Source organism: Terrapene carolina, unplaced genomic scaffold, assembly GCF_002925995.2.
Source record: "Terrapene carolina triunguis isolate 2854851 unplaced genomic scaffold, T_m_triunguis-2.0 Scaffold211, whole genome shotgun sequence".
Classification (NCBI taxonomy): Eukaryota; Metazoa; Chordata; order Testudines; family Emydidae; genus Terrapene; species Terrapene triunguis.
The window spans coordinates 38,901,065-38,917,657 of NW_020664562.1; the positions used below are offsets into that span (position 1 = coordinate 38,901,065).

Below are 16,593 nucleotides of genomic sequence, written 5' to 3' on the forward strand. Positions count from 1 at the left end.
CCCCCCCAGGACCCTCCTTGCTCCCTGTCCCCTGACTGCCCTGACCCCAATCCACCCCCTGAGAGACCCCTGGACTCCCATGCCCCATCCAATCCCTCCCCGGCACACCCCGTGCGCAAGCCTATGGGCCTAAAGACATGCTGTTGCTGTCAAGTCCCCCCCCAAAAATATGTTAGTGGGAACAGCAAATTCGTGTCTCACGCTGGTGAAATCGCCTGCACTTCCCCCCCCCCGACCGCGTAAAGCTGAAATCGCGCATGGTAAATGCGCGTAAGATGCGACCGACCTGTACGAGGTTCTGATATCTAGCTCATGAAGTTCTGAATAGCCATGGTGACCTGTGCAGTTAGCTGAAAATTCAAGGTCTTGCAGATAGCTCCATTTAGGGGGAGAAATTGGTGATAGGTGTTTCTTTGGTGCAATCCTATTTCCTTACAAAGAATGTACACAGTCCTGCTTCCCTGAATACAGCACGGCAGGAATCAAACAACAGGAGACAGTTTACAGCCCTCTGCCCACATCATTCAAATTCCTGGGTACCTGTGGTTTAGTTTGGGGCCCCTGTTGTGTAAGCTGCCTGGTTCTATAAAGGACATTAAGGGCTTCTTATAACTATTTCAAATGATGGGCGGTGGTTACAACCCCCAGTTTCAGTGAGGTTTAATCCAACCCATAAACAATGACAATCATGAAGCTCCTAGATGGCAAGGTGTATATTACATTACCCTTCTGTGGGCCCTTTTATCAATGCTTTTATCAATACTAGTTTTTAAAGCATTACAGCACCCAAATGGAACGGAATTCATTCACATTAAAGTTGAAGGTGGTTTTTTTTAATGTAGATTTGGAAAAGGGAGCAGCACTACCAGAGCTTACATTAAAAGGTAAAGTATTTATTTTAACTACTCTGATTAATTTCTTCCTATTCTTACAGCTTGTTGCCAAAGTCAACGGCCATTGTTAACCTAAGGCTGGGCAACAGGGGGTCTGTTTTTCTTTCTTTTAAATGGATATCAACAATCAGTGTTATTGCGACATACACTTTCCTTTTAAGCTTAGGTATGCATACTGTACCAGTTGTGTTACAGAATTTTTGCACAATATGCATTTGAGTAACTATTTATTTTCTGCAAATACACTATAAGCTTGCAGTTGTCTTTGATGTATGTAGGCAGTGCGTGAAACCCTGACCCCTTTGAAGTCAATGGGAGTTTTATCATTGTTTTCTGAAGAGCCAAGATTTCACCCAGTATGTCTAAAGACCAGACCAGGGGGGATTGCAAGCCAGGACTCCTAAATTCAGTTCCTGGTTCTTCAGCTGATTCACTATATGACCTTGGGAAAGTGACTTAACATCTCTGTACCTTGGTTCTCCAGGTAAAAACGGCTAAAATAATACCTACTTCAGGAGAATATTTAATTGTTTGCAAAGTATTTTGAAATTCTCAGCTGCAAGGCACTATAGATGTGCCATGTTTTATTATTATTGTTCTCGAGGGAAAATGAACATAGTGGAAGCTCAATCTACAGCTGTTTATAGCACTACTCTTACCCTTCTGAAGGGTGAAACAGCACTTAGAATGTGCTTCTGTCTCAAGAGCAGGAAGGCACTAATTTTCGTTTTGAAATCAAGGAAATAATTTAATTCATCCAGTCCCACCAGAGATGGCTGCAGAGGTACACATATGCATAAATCTTTGCAGGATTTGGGCCTCGGTGATCAAATATCAGGCTCTGGCAAAGGAACCAGTCTCCGAGAGAGAAAGATTGGGGGCTGGGGTGAAAAGGGGTGGGCGAAGGGAGACAATGAAGCCACAAGAGCTAAGGAAGATACTTATTGCGTCTGACGAAGTGGGTATTCACCCACAAAAGCTTATGGTCCAATACATCTGTTAGTCTATAAGGTACCACAGGACTCTTTGTTGCATATTGCTCTTTGTTTCCTATGAGTGCTTTGAGATTATAGCTCTAGGGTGAAGTCCTGACCCTACTGAAGTCAGTGGGCGTTTGCCATTGACTTAATTGGAAATAGCATTTTACCCAGTCACACCCCTGGTTAAGCTTCCCCAGCTAGACAATCACCAGGCTGTTGTGTTTGGGTCCTTTTAAGCTTCTCTTGGTCTGAATAGATCCTTACATTCTCTTTCTTTGGCCCCTCTGGGCCACTTTCTGGGCACAGACTCTCAGTCACCCCTTCACTGAAGTGGGACATTGCAGTCCAGCTGCCGTAGGCCCCCTGATCCATGCTGATCACCCCGCACCCCCAAACACCAGTCACTTAAGCACATCCTCGTGGGCACTGGTTTGCAGTTTATCTCTCCAGGGATATATAATGACTGAAACACATAATACACAATCTTTGCAAAAGCGTTTCTAAAACAGTTACTCTTCACTGTACACAGCACAAGAGATACACAGATCTGGACAAAACAGTTCAACACCTACTTGCCCTTCCCTGCTTCAGTTTCCTTGTCACCCTTGTGTGTTCTCTGGGTGTAAGTCAGAGTCCTTTAGGGTGTCCAGGATCCTCCATTTTCTCCTGCATCTCCCCAGGGACTGCGCCTTGATGGAATGGGAAGGCTCGCATGTTCCGATGACCCTGAGAGCTATGCCTGCTGGAGTATTACACCTGGTAGGGTCACCCAAGCCAGATGGGTTGAAGGGTAGGAGCCAGACTCAAGGCAGTCCCACCGGTCCTTCCCCTAGGGGGCTGTGAGTCAGATTAACAACCTGTCCATACAAAAATGCTTTCCATTACAGAAACAACGCAGGGACAAGCTGTGTCGGTCACAGATTCCCAGATACAATCATCAACTGTGGAGAATCGCAATCTGCTGGACATAAGACAAGATAGTACTGTCCAACCAGCAAATCCGGCCAATGCTATGATAGCGGGGAGTCAACGCTGCAAGGAAGTTCTTCAGCTGAGATGAGCTTCTCAGGCTATATCTAAACTTAAAATGCTACAGTGCACAGCTGCAGCACTGCAGCTACGCTGCTGTAGCGCTTGGACGCTCACTACAGTGACGGGAGGGGTTCTCCCTTTGCTGTAGTTAATCCACCTCTCCGAGAGGTGGTAGCTCAGTCGATAGAAGAATTCTTCCATTGACTTAGCACTGTCCATATCAGTTAGTAGCGTCTGAAGATGTCAGTGCCTGGATGGGCACGAGCGATACCTGGTGCCTCCATTTATCATGGGGATTTTATAGGTCCCTGTCTATAGCTAAGGTGGCACTCTACTACTGTGGTCCAAGCCCATTTCAGCTTCTTTGTAACTTTGGTTTGGAAAACTAGTGTGGCCAGAAAATTGGCAGATTTACTCTCCAAAGACAAAGGAGATGGTTTCAGCAAAATTGGGAGAAAATTTGTCCATATGTCTTTGAACAGCAGTCTTGAAATGAGTATACAAGGAGTATCAGATTCCTGCTACAACCAGCTGGACTTTGATTTTATAAACATGGGGAATGCAGTGACAGGAATAATGCATTTTATACCATTTTATCTAGCAAGGTCTTGTTGTTTCCCAGCCAATCTACCAGCTTTTTCTTAGTGGTATGAAACTTCCAGTGACTGTTTGTGTACTATTAGGACCCTGGGGCAGCCTTTCAAAGGTGTGTCCTGTTGCCATCCTTTCACAGTGCCCTTAGAGAAGGGTTCTAAATGTTGGCTGGTTTAGCTTGTCAGGCCCAAGAGGTTAAATATTTACAATGCATGTTGCTACAACTTATACTTTTTCCAAATGATATTGAAAATGGACCTTTACTATCTGTCCTATAGGTTAGAGAACCAGACCACATGTAAGATCTGTCTAGGGCAGGGGTAAGCACCCTGGCGGGCCGGGCCAGTTTATTTACCTGCTGACGCGGCAGGTTCGGCCGATCGCGGCTCCCACTGGCCGCGGTTCACCGTCCCGGGCCAATGGGGCCGAACATTGCCGACCCCTGGTCTAGGGTGACCAGATGTCCTGATTTTATAGGGACAGTCCCGATTTTGGGGGCTTTTCTTATATAGGCACCTATTACCCCCCAGCCCTGGTCCCGATGTTTTACACTTGCTATCTGGTCACCCTAGATCTGTCTAAGCACTGGTACCTTCAGTATGTAAATTGTGGCAGTCCTGTAACAGTGCTCTCATTTCAGAACTGACCTTTCCCTGCCTAATATACTGTTACAGCAGAATAAGTCAGAGTACAAGAGTTGCTGGTGGATAAATATAGCTTTTCAAGACTACTTGCTACTCAGTCAGACAAGGTCACATAAATTTAATACCTATTTAAACAGACGCCTTTTAAGAAGCCAGTCACTGGTGTCACAGTTCTTTATGTTGACACTTAGCATAACTATAAAAACTGCAATAGACAAAGTGTGTCATTTCTGTTTCAGCTCGTTCCTGGGTGTTACATCCAGCTTCTTTATTCCAGCTCACCTGAAGATAGTTGGTTAAAGTCAGCAGCTAAGAACCCAAAGCAAAGCCGTCATCTTTTTTACAGGGCTTATTTCCTTATGACCTTATGTGACAATCTGGGGGACCTGTCTCTGTACAACTTATGAATTCTGGATGATTTTGTGAACTCTATGGATAACTCCAATCCTCTACACATAGCAAATCAGACAAAGGCTGATAAGGGCCTATCATGTATCATCACACTCCCTGTCTGGAAGAAGCTACAGAACAAACAAAATAAGTTGTTAATGACTGGCAGAAAAATGAGTGTGGTAAGGTGGAGGGTGCCTAAACTGGAAGAATGCAGTCATCATTACAGGTGGTCTGCTGGGAGGGGGATTTGGAGGAATGGAAAATCCCCAGAAAGGGAACAAAGAAATCAGGTGTTAGTGCAGGTGTTTAAAAATGCAAAGGTGGAGAAGTTCAAGGGAGAGGGACAAAGGGGCATGTATCATGAGTGAGGGAACCTTTTTGACTGCAGCCAGCCAGAGGTGAAGGACACTGTCACTGACTGCAGGGAAGAGAGAGAGAGACTCCATGACTTGGAAGAGATGCCAGACCTGGAGGACTAATGATGAGGGGACCTGGAACCCTAGAAGGAAACTGACTCAAATCCTGAAAAACACTCAAGAGTGGTAAGGAAACTGAGGCAAGGAATGTTTTGCTTAAATCTGTATATCTCTTATGCTGTTTGAATTAACAGTTATTATTTTAGAAACCCTATGCAAAGTCTGTGCCTATTTACTTCAACTACCATGTGCCCCTGAAGAGGTAAACTATAAATCAGAGTGTCCACAAGGAGGGATCTCTGGGAGTGGCTGTTTTTAAGCTACTGGGGTGTTTTCGGGGGTCTGGCCTGGTCCTGAGGGCCTACAGTAGCTGAGCTATGTGATTCCACTTCCAGAAGGGATTTCAAAGAGTCTACACCCAGGAAGTGTGCCAAAGAGCCTGAAGTGAGAGCAGGGCTGGCTCCAGGCTCCAGCCAAGCAAGCTCGTGCTTGGGGCGGCAGATTCTAAGGGGCGGCATTGCGTCCAATCTTAGGGCAGCATGGCTGACCAATTTTTTTGCTTTGGCTCCGGGTCCGGCCGCCCTGGGGTTTATTTTATTTTTTTGCTTTGCCTCTGGGTCTGGCCTCCCTGCACCCAGGGTTTTTTTTTTTTTTTTTCCGCTTTGCCTCCGGGTCCAGCCGCCCTGCGCCCAGGGTTTTGTTTTTTGTTTTGCTTTGCCTCCGGGTCCGGCCGCCCTGAAAAAAGTCAGAGCCGGCCCTGAGTGAGAGACAGTGGCTGGAGCTTACTCAGTGACAAAGGGGAGCTTAAAATCACACTGGTCCAGCAAGTTGGGCCCCAAATTCAACAGTTTCGTAAGTGTTCAGCAGGTGGAGCTTGACCATGACACCTTATACCCAGATTTTTTTAAAAAATGTAAAGGAATAAAAAAAGCAAGCAGTGGCTTAATCAATCAGAGCAAGTGTAAGTTAAGTACTAACAGCAAGAAACACTAAAGGGGAAAAAATCAAATCACTGATAGATTGGAAAAATAAAACCAAGAGCCCCCACTCTTAATATTTCCAAGACTCAGGGCAGGTCTACACTTAAAATGCTGCATCGGCGCAGCTGTGCCACTGTAGCACTTAAGTGAAGATGCTCTTACTCCAATGGGAGAGAGCTCTCCCATCGACATAGTTAATCCACCTCCCTAAGAGTGGTGTGTCAGTGGGAGAAGCTTTCCCATCAACCTGGCGCTGTCTACATGGGGGGTTAAGGTTGGTATAACTATGTCGCTCAGGGATGTGGATTCTTCACACACAACAATGTAGTTGTACCAACATAGTTCTGTAGTGTAGACCAGACCTAAGATAACAGTCCCACACATAATCAAAACCACAAATGTGTATATTAAACCCCAAGAGCCCCTAGGCCCAATTGAGATAGCAAGCTCTTCCTCAGGGAAGCGTTTACAAACAGATGGAAATACAGCACCGATTTTCAAATTGCACTACCGGATTTACAGAATCCAGTCTTTGTAGAAACACAATACTGTAATTATAAGGGATGGCTCCTTTTCAATATTTCCAAGCGTAACTACTAAGGCAGATGAAATCAACTGAATGCAGTGCCTTAGCAGCAATATTTTATAGAAGATATATTGCAATCTTCTCTTATTACTGGGTACAGCAGTATTTGTAGCATGGAATCTGCTTTACAGACACACACCAAAAGTAGAGAAACAATGTCACAAATGTAAAAAGGCTTCATATTTTAATTGTAAAGTGTACCGCACCCAAAATGGAAATACGCATTATTATGATTGTGGTGCCAGTGACGTTTTACAGCCATGTAGGAAAATAAGGACCTGCCTCAAGAAGTTTCTGATCATGTCAATTAAACACAATGCAAACAGCTAAGGATCAGGTGTGGGTGGGAAGAGGTCAGCATAAGGAGGAGCAAAGGGATGGCATGTGGCACACAGGAAAGCGGAAGCTAGATGAAATACAGCCTTGTCTACACTTACAAGGTAGCTCAACATAGCTATGCTGGCCAGCTGCAAAATAAAGTCAAGAGGGTTGAAGTGGTGAAAGTGAGAAAGGAATACACATGATTAAATAATTCTATAGAAAATTCAACATTCCTCTAGTAGGGCTCACTCTGCACACTAGTAATTTTTCAGAAAGAGACTGCATAGGAGTAACTAAGCATTTGTTCTGTTAGGAAAGCAAACATTCTTCATAATAAAGAGAGTCTGTCGGAGGCCATGGAGGAAGAAGGGCCTAACCCCCAAGTGTAGACACAGTTATGCTGACAGAAGAGTGCTTCCATTGATGTAGCTACTGTCATTTGGGGAGGTGGAGTTTGGATGGAAAAATCCCTTCTGTTAGTGTAAGCTGTATCTACACTGTAGGGTTATATTGGCATAGATACGGCTACACCACTATGTTGGTATAGTCTTTGTAGTGTGGTCATACACGGACTGAAACATGAAAAAAAGGCATGAAGTCAATATGGGAAGAAGGAGACAAGGAAGCTCGAAGAAGAAAGGACTGAGCAGAGTGTGTGAAAGGGGTGCAGATGGGAATCAGAGCAGAAACGAAGGCAGGAATAGAGAAGCACAGCACTGAAAGTGGAGTACAGGGAGTCTGACTGGGTAACGTGTGGAAGCCAGTGAAGGGATTCAAGGGAGTGTTATCTCAAGAGAGAGGAAGATTTTAGTTGCAGGATTCTGGATAGAGTACAGAGGAGAGAAGCCTGGAGGTGGAAGTTACATTAATCAGGGTAAAAGATAACAGGTCAGATTTTTAACACAGTGTCAGTGACAGAGAGGAAGGGACAGATTTTAGAGATATAGAGGAAGAAGAAATTGGGTTTGCCAAAAACCTGGATATAAAGGAGAGGAGTCAAAACTGACATCAAAATTAGAGGTGGCGTGACATGGATGGAGTGAAGTTGTCAATGGTGGCAAAGAGGAGAGAGAGAAGGTCAGTTTTTGACACGAGGAGTTTGAGATAGTGGTGGGATGTCCAAAAAGAAAGAGCAGGTGGATGGAGAGACAGTTGCACATGTGGGACTGCACAGCAAGCTATAGGAAAGACCGTTGGCTGTGCCAGCCTTGGCATTTGTGAGGCACAGCTGAGAAACAATAACTTGCACTTCCACTACATGTCAATGACCACTGTCTACCCTTATGCCCAGGACCAGCTAAGGATGTGAGAGAGAGTGTAGCAAGCTGGTTCTTTGGGATACATTCAAAACATAAATGATTCATTTTATGTAAAAAGCGTGTGTGTGTGTGTTCTTTCTGCAGATGATTATTCCTTTCAACCCTACCAGCTGATTTATGCTTTCAAGGCTGTGTTCCCCTCCAACAAAGGAAAGCATATATATTTCTAATTCCCTCAAATCGGCAGAGTGCAGGGGGGAGCTTGTGGCTGCAGGCTTTGCAGTCACAAAAAGCCATATCTGGCCATCAGATCTGAGGGACTGGATAGGATTGAAGTCAGGCTTTGTGATTCATTGGCTTGAATAGCTGAAACCATGGGAGCAAAGCATAGATACAGAATAAATGATCTGTATCAGTCTTGGTTCTGAAGTGGACAAGATTAATCAATTTATCTATTAATCGCAGGACAATCCTGATTTAGTTCTTGTTTTAGTAGCTCCAAGAGTGGACTGTTTTCTAAACATGGTGTTTAAGGTACGAGAGAATGCACACAATTATATATCCATTCTTCTTGCTCTTTCAAAGGCATCACATGCTGACAAACCTGCATGTAAAAAGAGGGAAAATATAATGAACTCTCTTTAATTACCATTCTTTCCTTAATTCCTACCCAACTGAACATTTACTACTTAAAATGCCATCTAGATAACATTAATAATTGTATTTCTAGTACATATTGAAAAAGTTAGCTGATGCAAAATTGAAGTTGTGTAATGATAGGTATTATTACTGCATTTAACTTCATTATGGGTAAAATCCTGCAGTGGGCCCTAAGCCTACAAGTATTTGGTCCTGCCATGCGGGCAGGGGACTGGACTCGATGACCTCTCGAGGTCCCGTCCAGTCCTAGAATCTATGAATCTATGAATTCTCATTGATTCCAGTGGAAAATGAAGCTAATAAAACACCTTGCAGCCAGGGCTTTGGAGCTGTGCTCCGGCTCCGCTCCAGCTCCAGGCAAAAACCTGCAGCTCCACTGCTCCGGAGCTGCTCCGCGCTCCAGCTCCGGGCTCCGCTCCAAAGCCCTGCTTGCAGCATGGAGCCTCCTATATCTGATCAAAGCTATCAGCAGTTAGAATAACCCCAATCCTGCACTCCCATGGAGTTGCATCATTCTAAATGGGGCGCCAAGCGGGTGCAACAGTCCATCTGCACATGCCAGGATCGGGGCCAGAGGTTGGATAATGATGAAATACAGAGTGATATCATTTGAATGATCTGCATTTGAAAGAGAGACACTGTACTTCAGGGGAGGGATAGCTCGGTGATTTGCGCCTGCTAAACCCAAGGTTGTGAGTTCAATCCTTGAGGGGGCCACTTAGGGATCTAGGACAAAAATCAGTACTTGGTCCTGCTAGTGAAGGCAGGGGGCTGGACTCAATGACCTTTCAAGGTCCCTTCCAGCTCTATGAGATAGGTATATCTCCATATATTATTATTTACTTTTAGCACTTTATAGAGCAGGTTTTTTTTAACTTGTATACCCATTTATTTCAACTTTTACTAAAAATAGTACAACTTCTGGAATGGGAGTCAGCCAATCATATTGCCAATTGGCTAAGCACTGTCCATAAATTAAGTTTTTTTAAAAGTCTGCCTGTTGGAAATTATATTGTCCATAATGTACATCATATACATGTATTTTTTGTGTGTGACTGGATAAAGCACACACTAAGTCTGTGCTTCATGCTCATGGAATGCATCAGATGAAGAGAAACTTAAATTTGGCCCAAAATTAAAATGTTTAAGAGCTGCTTTTTTTTTTTAAACAAACCTAAGATGATAATGCCAATGAAAACAAATAAACATGCCACTGCAGGTGTTAGAAGTAAATCTGAAAGTGAAATTGATTTTGCACAAAAGTGAAACTGCCTAGTTACAGGAAATTGGATTTTTAAGTTTTTAATTTTTAATAATCTAAGGTGTCACTAATAATATAAACAACATTATTCATTTGCAGCTTATGGATGTTAGGTTAACTGTCTCTCTTTAATAATAGTATAACGAACATGCATCACTCTACTGCAACAACACACATAATAAAACATGATTTAATTTACACTAATCATTTAAGAAGTATAGTCATTATAATTGACGGTTCATACAGGCAAAACATCTCCTGCTTTGAAAATAATTGTGTTAGGTTTGCATTAGCATTTACAAGATTTATTAATGGTGACCAATCTGCTATGACAACTCTCTTTTATTGACATTAGGGGCTTGCTTTTTAAATAGGAGTAAATGCTGAAAGGTATTCATAATTAGTATGTACAATTATAGTGAAAGGGCAAGCGAATCAGACATTTGCATGCAAAAACTGGCTTGTTGTACATTTGTCTGGCCATCTGCACAAGGAAATACCTGCACATGCAAGGTAGGTGCACAATTTTGAAAATCATGCCCTCCATCTTAACTATATTTCTCATATAGATGGACAGTTCTCCTTTTGCTTCATATCCACATACTCAATATTAATACAGAAAGATTTGCAAAAAACAAACTCTAAAGGTGCCACATATGATATTTTTACTAAGATTTTAAATTAGGGAAATAATAACATTACCATCATGGATTTTGGTGCCACTTCAACAGCAAAAATGTTGAGTCCCCTGTTATTTACACAGTTCTTACTCTGCTCATTGTTGACATGAATAACCACTTTGTTTTCAGACTGTAAGTGGAAAAACGTTAGAGGTCTCATTAGTCTTCATGATTAAATGGCTGCTTCTTATAAAACAACTTAAAGATGCAGGTTATTTCATCTGAAATTGCTATTATAATGGGATGGAAAGTTTTAAATATGTAGGGTAACATTTTAAAATGCACCTAAGTAACTTGGTATGGGACCTAAGTCCTTTTTCAAAAGCACCCGTGTCACTTAGGACCTCAAGTCTGATTAAAAGTCAATGGGACTCCTATGTGACACAATTGCTTTTGAAAATTTTACCCACAGTGCTAGATTCTCTGCTAGTGTAAACTGGCACAGGCCCTAACTTCCTTGAAGCTCTGCCAATTCACACCAGCAGAAAATTTGGTGCACAATGTACTTGTTTGGCATGCATGATGAGTAAACAATGTTATGCTTTGGGGCCAGCTCTATATCCAAGATATTGAACGTACTACAGGAGATCTCTAGCTCAAGCAGTAGAGGACTGATTTGGGAGCTGAAGGAGCAAGATTCAAGTCAGAGAGAGAGAGAGAGTGAGAGAGAATGTATGTGTGTGTGTGAGCGAGAGAGAGAGAGACACACACACACAGATTTGTGGTAATTATGTTCATTACGTGCAGATCATGGATTCATTACAAACAATCTCTTCCAAAATACAACTTGCCTACATATGAAATAATTCTTAAATATTCAACAAAATTAATGTAAACAAAACAGTTTAAATAATGAGCTACATCCTGCCCTTTGATGTGTGTGTCCACGGCACCCACTGAAGCTGTGCACACACTTCTGAGAATGAAATACGACCCAATAAATAAAACAGGAGACAGTCCAACTGGTTTTTAAGAAATGAATGGTATGGCCCAACCACAGCACAGAACTTCAAGCAGTTCTGTGGTGCCACCTAGCTCCAAAGACAGGAATGTTTGCAAACTCTGGGAGAGCAGGCCCCCGCTTCTGGGTAGATGGGTAGTGGCTAAGTGACTGTCCAACTCCACAGACGGTGAATTACACCCCAAATGCCACCTCTGACAGTCAAAGCACCATGTCAGGGACACAGTGACTTTTGAACACCTGAGCAACAGTGGGTTGGGTCTGACTGAACAGGCCATGCTGCTCCCAGCTTCCAGTGAATGACTCTGGAATGGAGTTGTCAGTCAACCGGGCTGAAGATCCCTCCCCACTCCTCTCAGAGAATGGGGAGAGGTAACCCATAACTTGTAAGACCTCATCTCCAACTAGGGTGACCAGACAGCAAGTGTGAAAAATCGGGACAGGGGGTGGGGGGTAATAGGAGCCTATATAAGAAAAAGACCCAAAAATTGGGACTGTCCCTATAAAATCAGGACATCTGGTCACCCTATCTCCAACCCTCTCTCCTGCCCTCCTCTGTAACCTCTGCATCCCAGTGGTGAGTAGAAATGGTCAAAATCTACATAGGAAAGCTTACGGATAAGAAGAAACTTTAAGCTTTTCTATGGACAGCAATCAAATTACAAAGCCCCTATGGGCTGGGCCTAATTATCAACTGGCTCAGTGCAGAGCTGGTATATTCAACATGCTACTTATTGCTGTACAAAATAGCCCAGACTGGCCCCATAGAGCTGATCTAACATGTTACATGCTTTCAGAAAAACAATCAAAGGAACTATTTCAAACTGGAAAACAAGACTTAAATTAAAGACATGCTAGTATGTATTGCCATTCACTCATGTTTAGATAAATTTGGATTTCACATGGGCATTGAGAAATGCTAGAGATTCTTAGAAGAATGCTAACAAACAATTGCTGCTACTTATTGTGAAAGGGAATAGGAATATGACTGTATCAGACAGCAGCCTCCTCCTCCTACTTAACGGCTACCTATGACTCTATAAAGATAAGATTGGCAGAAGTGCTGTTTGAGATGCTCACAGTACAAAAGGTTTATGTAGATTAGAATGCAAATATAATTATGTTTGAAATATCCTGAGGCTGAAAAAAACATAAACACCACTCTGTGTTTATCTTTTCATTATTATTATTATTATTATGTTCTGATCTTTTCTTTGGGAGGGGTCTACATTTCTACATGGGAAGCGAGATGAAGATGGTTCATAGAGAAAGTATTCTGTACTGTGTGTGAATAACAAGTGGGCATGGAAACAGATGCAGAGACTGTTTAGCACATTTTTATTTCAAATTGCAGGCTATGACCTGATAACAGAGTTAATTTTAGGGCCTATATGGGCAGGTAAGAGCCATGGCTCCACCTACTCTCTACGCCCTTTGGGGCTGTGTGTGCAGGGACACAGACCACAGAAGGATGGGAGATAGGCCTTTTACTCCACCTATAGCTGCTGGGAAGGCCAGACAGAATCCATCCCTTACTTACTAGTATATTCGCTTATAATTAACTTTAGAAATAATAAAGCATTATTTCCATTATACTTGCAATCAATGCCTGTATTTATGATTTGAAAGGTTAGTAGTAAACTCTGGGGGGGGCTATGAGAATGGTGATATACATAACATTGGCCATTTATCTTTTGCAGTCTTTTGTAATAATAATAATAAAAAAACTAAGATTTTCATGAAAGTTTAACAAACTGGTCCAGTGCAGAGCAGAGAAGCTTGTGGAATCAAAATCTCCATTGGTGTAAGTGACAGTTCCATTAACCAGCAGAGAATTTGGCCCTTGGTATTTAAGAACTTCTCTGAAAAATCCCCAAGCTGCATCTAATTTATCTACCTCTGAAGGATGAAGTGCTGAGAGAGTCCTGCCAGGATTTGAACCTGTGGTTCCAGGGAGTCTAGATATTTCAAACTTACTATTAGATCACCAAGTCATTCCCTGCTGATGAGTGTTCCCTTCTAAAAAAATTTGGCTACCCACATTAGGCCCTAGTTTTATTCTAGCAACTGACTACACTATTTCCTTATTCTGAAACCCTAAGGTAAGTGAAACTGAGTGTGAACAGACTTGGCATTAAGCCCTAAGCAAAAGGGTTTGAAATTTCTGCTTCCATCTCACTGAACAGTTTTGCCTGTATTTACACGTATTAGCTTGGATTAATAATTTAGTAAATCTTTTGGACAACAATAGAGAAAGAAGCCAAATCCTTCTGCAAGACACTCAAAAACCTGAACAGACCAGAACAAGACTCAAAATAAATGGTAGAAACTGGTGGACGCCCTATGTACCTCAGGGTGCGGGAGGAGTGGCAGATTAGCCACCGGACCAAAGGGGTCTGTGCCCAGGAGCCCTGGCCAATTGGGGTGCCCCCATGCCCCGACCTGTGCCGCCCACATGGCACGCCAACCGAGGAGTGGGGGAAGCTCCCGCACCCTGGCCCCGTTCCCCGGTTGGAGTACCAGGCGGGCGGGGGAAGCCCCCGCGCCCCAATCTTGTTCCCAGGCAGGAGCACCGGGGGTGGTGGTGCAGAGGGGACTGCAGGCGCCACCACTTGCTCTGGCCCAGGGCCCCCCCAAACCCGTAATCCGATTCTGGCGGGAGGATACAGAAAGAAGATAGCTTTAAAGGTAACAGTTTAATGCTTCATCCATAATAAGCCCCTAAAACCAAAATCTGTGCATATCACTGTTCACTCTTAGTACACATTTTTTTCTAAATGCAAAATTTGTAGAAACTGATCTTTTTCCATGAACAGTTTTGCTTTGAACTGATCAGCATTTTCTAGTGACAAAAACTCTTTATTGAAAAATTCCTGCTCAGTTCTAATCATGAAGACATAATATTGCTAATCTTTTACACCACAAAAGTGCAATGCCTTTGTAAATACAGATAGGAATTCAGCTGATAATACAGCATGCAAATGCCCTACATCTTCTTAGTAAATGAATGTTTTCTTTAGGCCTGATCCAATGTCCATTTGACAAACTGGTAGATGGACAACCTCCCATTGTTTTCAATGGACTTTGGATCAGTCCCTTAAAGAAGGGGCTTTTTTTATTAAGTAGGTACAGAATCTATATATCAGAAAGTGTTACTATAGAAAGCTTAATGACAAGGGAGTAACAACAATGATGTACATTAGCATGAAAATTATTTTGTGTAATGTGCATAAGAGAAATATCACACAATACCTTATTTTCAGTAACAGAAGTGATCCGTGTATCACTTTTGTAGGTATAGACAATTATACTTTCACCACTATCCAGTACTTTGGCATCTCCTTTGTTAACAACAGACTTGCAAATTGCCCTGTTAAGTTGCCTGCTGCCTGCCTCCAGATAAACGGCTTTAATTCTGGGTTTGCATTTTTCAGCATAGATGTCAATGACAAAGGGGCATGCCTGTTATAGAAGAAAAATACAGTAATGATATACAGTATATTGTTTAGTTCTTCTTACTTTATGCCTAATTTATTCCTCGGATTTTTATTCCCAGCTCTGTTTTCACAGTTGCTCTGATGCAGAATTATCCAAATATAGGTGCACCATTGGGTATAAAAAATAGACAGACTTAGAAAACTCTAGATTTCCTGTTCTTTGTAACCTTTTTCGGTCATTCAGAAATTAGAATAAATCAACACAGCACACAGCCATCACCGATAGTGCAAGCCTTGATGCAGTCAAATATACTGTACCATTCATCTTCTCAGATCACAAAATGTATCAGGCACAGAAGATGAAGTACTAGGGATTTGAGCACCAGAAAGAACCCTTTCCTCCTCAGTATTTCGGCAAACTCTTGCCATTCAAATAACTGGTTTTTGCATGCAGATTTAAAATTGAAATTTTGTGATAGGAAACACTCTTTGCGCTTCCATTTTGTTAGTTACGATTAGTATGTGTGCCAACAAGGAGATGAGATTTTGCATTACTTTTAGTAGGCTCAGTAAGAGTACATCTGCTTTTAAAATGACCATCAGAATCTGCTGTCTGTTAGCACCAACACATTTTTACTTCCATTTTTACTTTATACAGTAGAACCTCAGAGTTATGAACACCTCGGGAACTGTTCATAACTGTTAAATGTTTGTAATTCTGAACAAAATGTTATGGTTGTTCTTTCAAAAGTTTACAACTGAACATTGACTTAATACAGCTTTGAAACTTTGCTAGGCAGAAGAAAAATGCTGCTTTCCCTTTATTTTTTAATAGTTTACATTTAACACAGTACTGTACTTTGTTTGCTTTTGGGGGGCGGGGGTCTCTGCTGCTGCCTGTTTGTGTTCTTCCGGTTCCAGAAGAGGTGTGTGGTTGACTCGTCAGTTTGTAACTCTGAGGTTCTACTGTAGTTGCTGTTAAAAGTGCTGCTGAAAGGGTAATCCAGGAACTGAGGGGTTAAATTATATGTGCTATTGAAGCAAACGGTTCAAGCACACGATATATAGTTTGTACTTATCCTTTGGGAAACAAAGCTTCTAACCCACAAACCACAGTTGTGCAAGGCAGAGAACCCTTCTTTGTTAGAGAACAGCTCTCTCTAGTGTCCAAACTGCAGAAAGACAGAGCATCACATCTTTCCAGCTTTGTTAGGGATATTTGTAGGACAAGTGGTGAAGTGTAACCCAGTGAGAAATTGCTCACAACCATTTGCTAATTTTTTAAATCTTCTCATTGATATGAGAATGGCTAATTCTAGCCTCCCAAATCCCAAAATACTACCACATCAGTGTTTTTGTGTTAGTAGATTTTTGTTTCATGTGCACAGAATGGTTTTCTTTGGCAATTACATAGTCATTGCTTTGGTTTAAGAGAAAGTAAACAAAGAAAAGAAAATGATCACGGGGTGATAAAAAAACAGCTTTTCTTGGGAACA

At 42.3% G+C, this 16,593-nt stretch overlaps 1 protein-coding gene across 1 annotated transcript in view; it reads right to left on the bottom strand.

The window, feature by feature from the left end:
• Positions 1–7,978: 7,978 nt before the first annotated feature.
• LOC113407434 (EF-hand calcium-binding domain-containing protein 7-like) overlaps positions 7,979–16,593 on the bottom strand; it is a 39,498-nt gene continuing 30,883 nt past the window's right edge. Inside the window, exons 12-14 of the mRNA XM_026655955.2 lie at positions 14,913–15,122; positions 10,722–10,829; positions 7,979–8,702 (exon numbers count right to left, since the gene is read on the bottom strand). Coding sequence (XP_026511740.1) covers positions 8,628–8,702; positions 10,722–10,829; positions 14,913–15,122 — 393 coding nt within the window. The 3' untranslated portion in view covers positions 7,979–8,627. The remainder of the gene's footprint in view (positions 8,703–10,721; positions 10,830–14,912; positions 15,123–16,593) is intronic.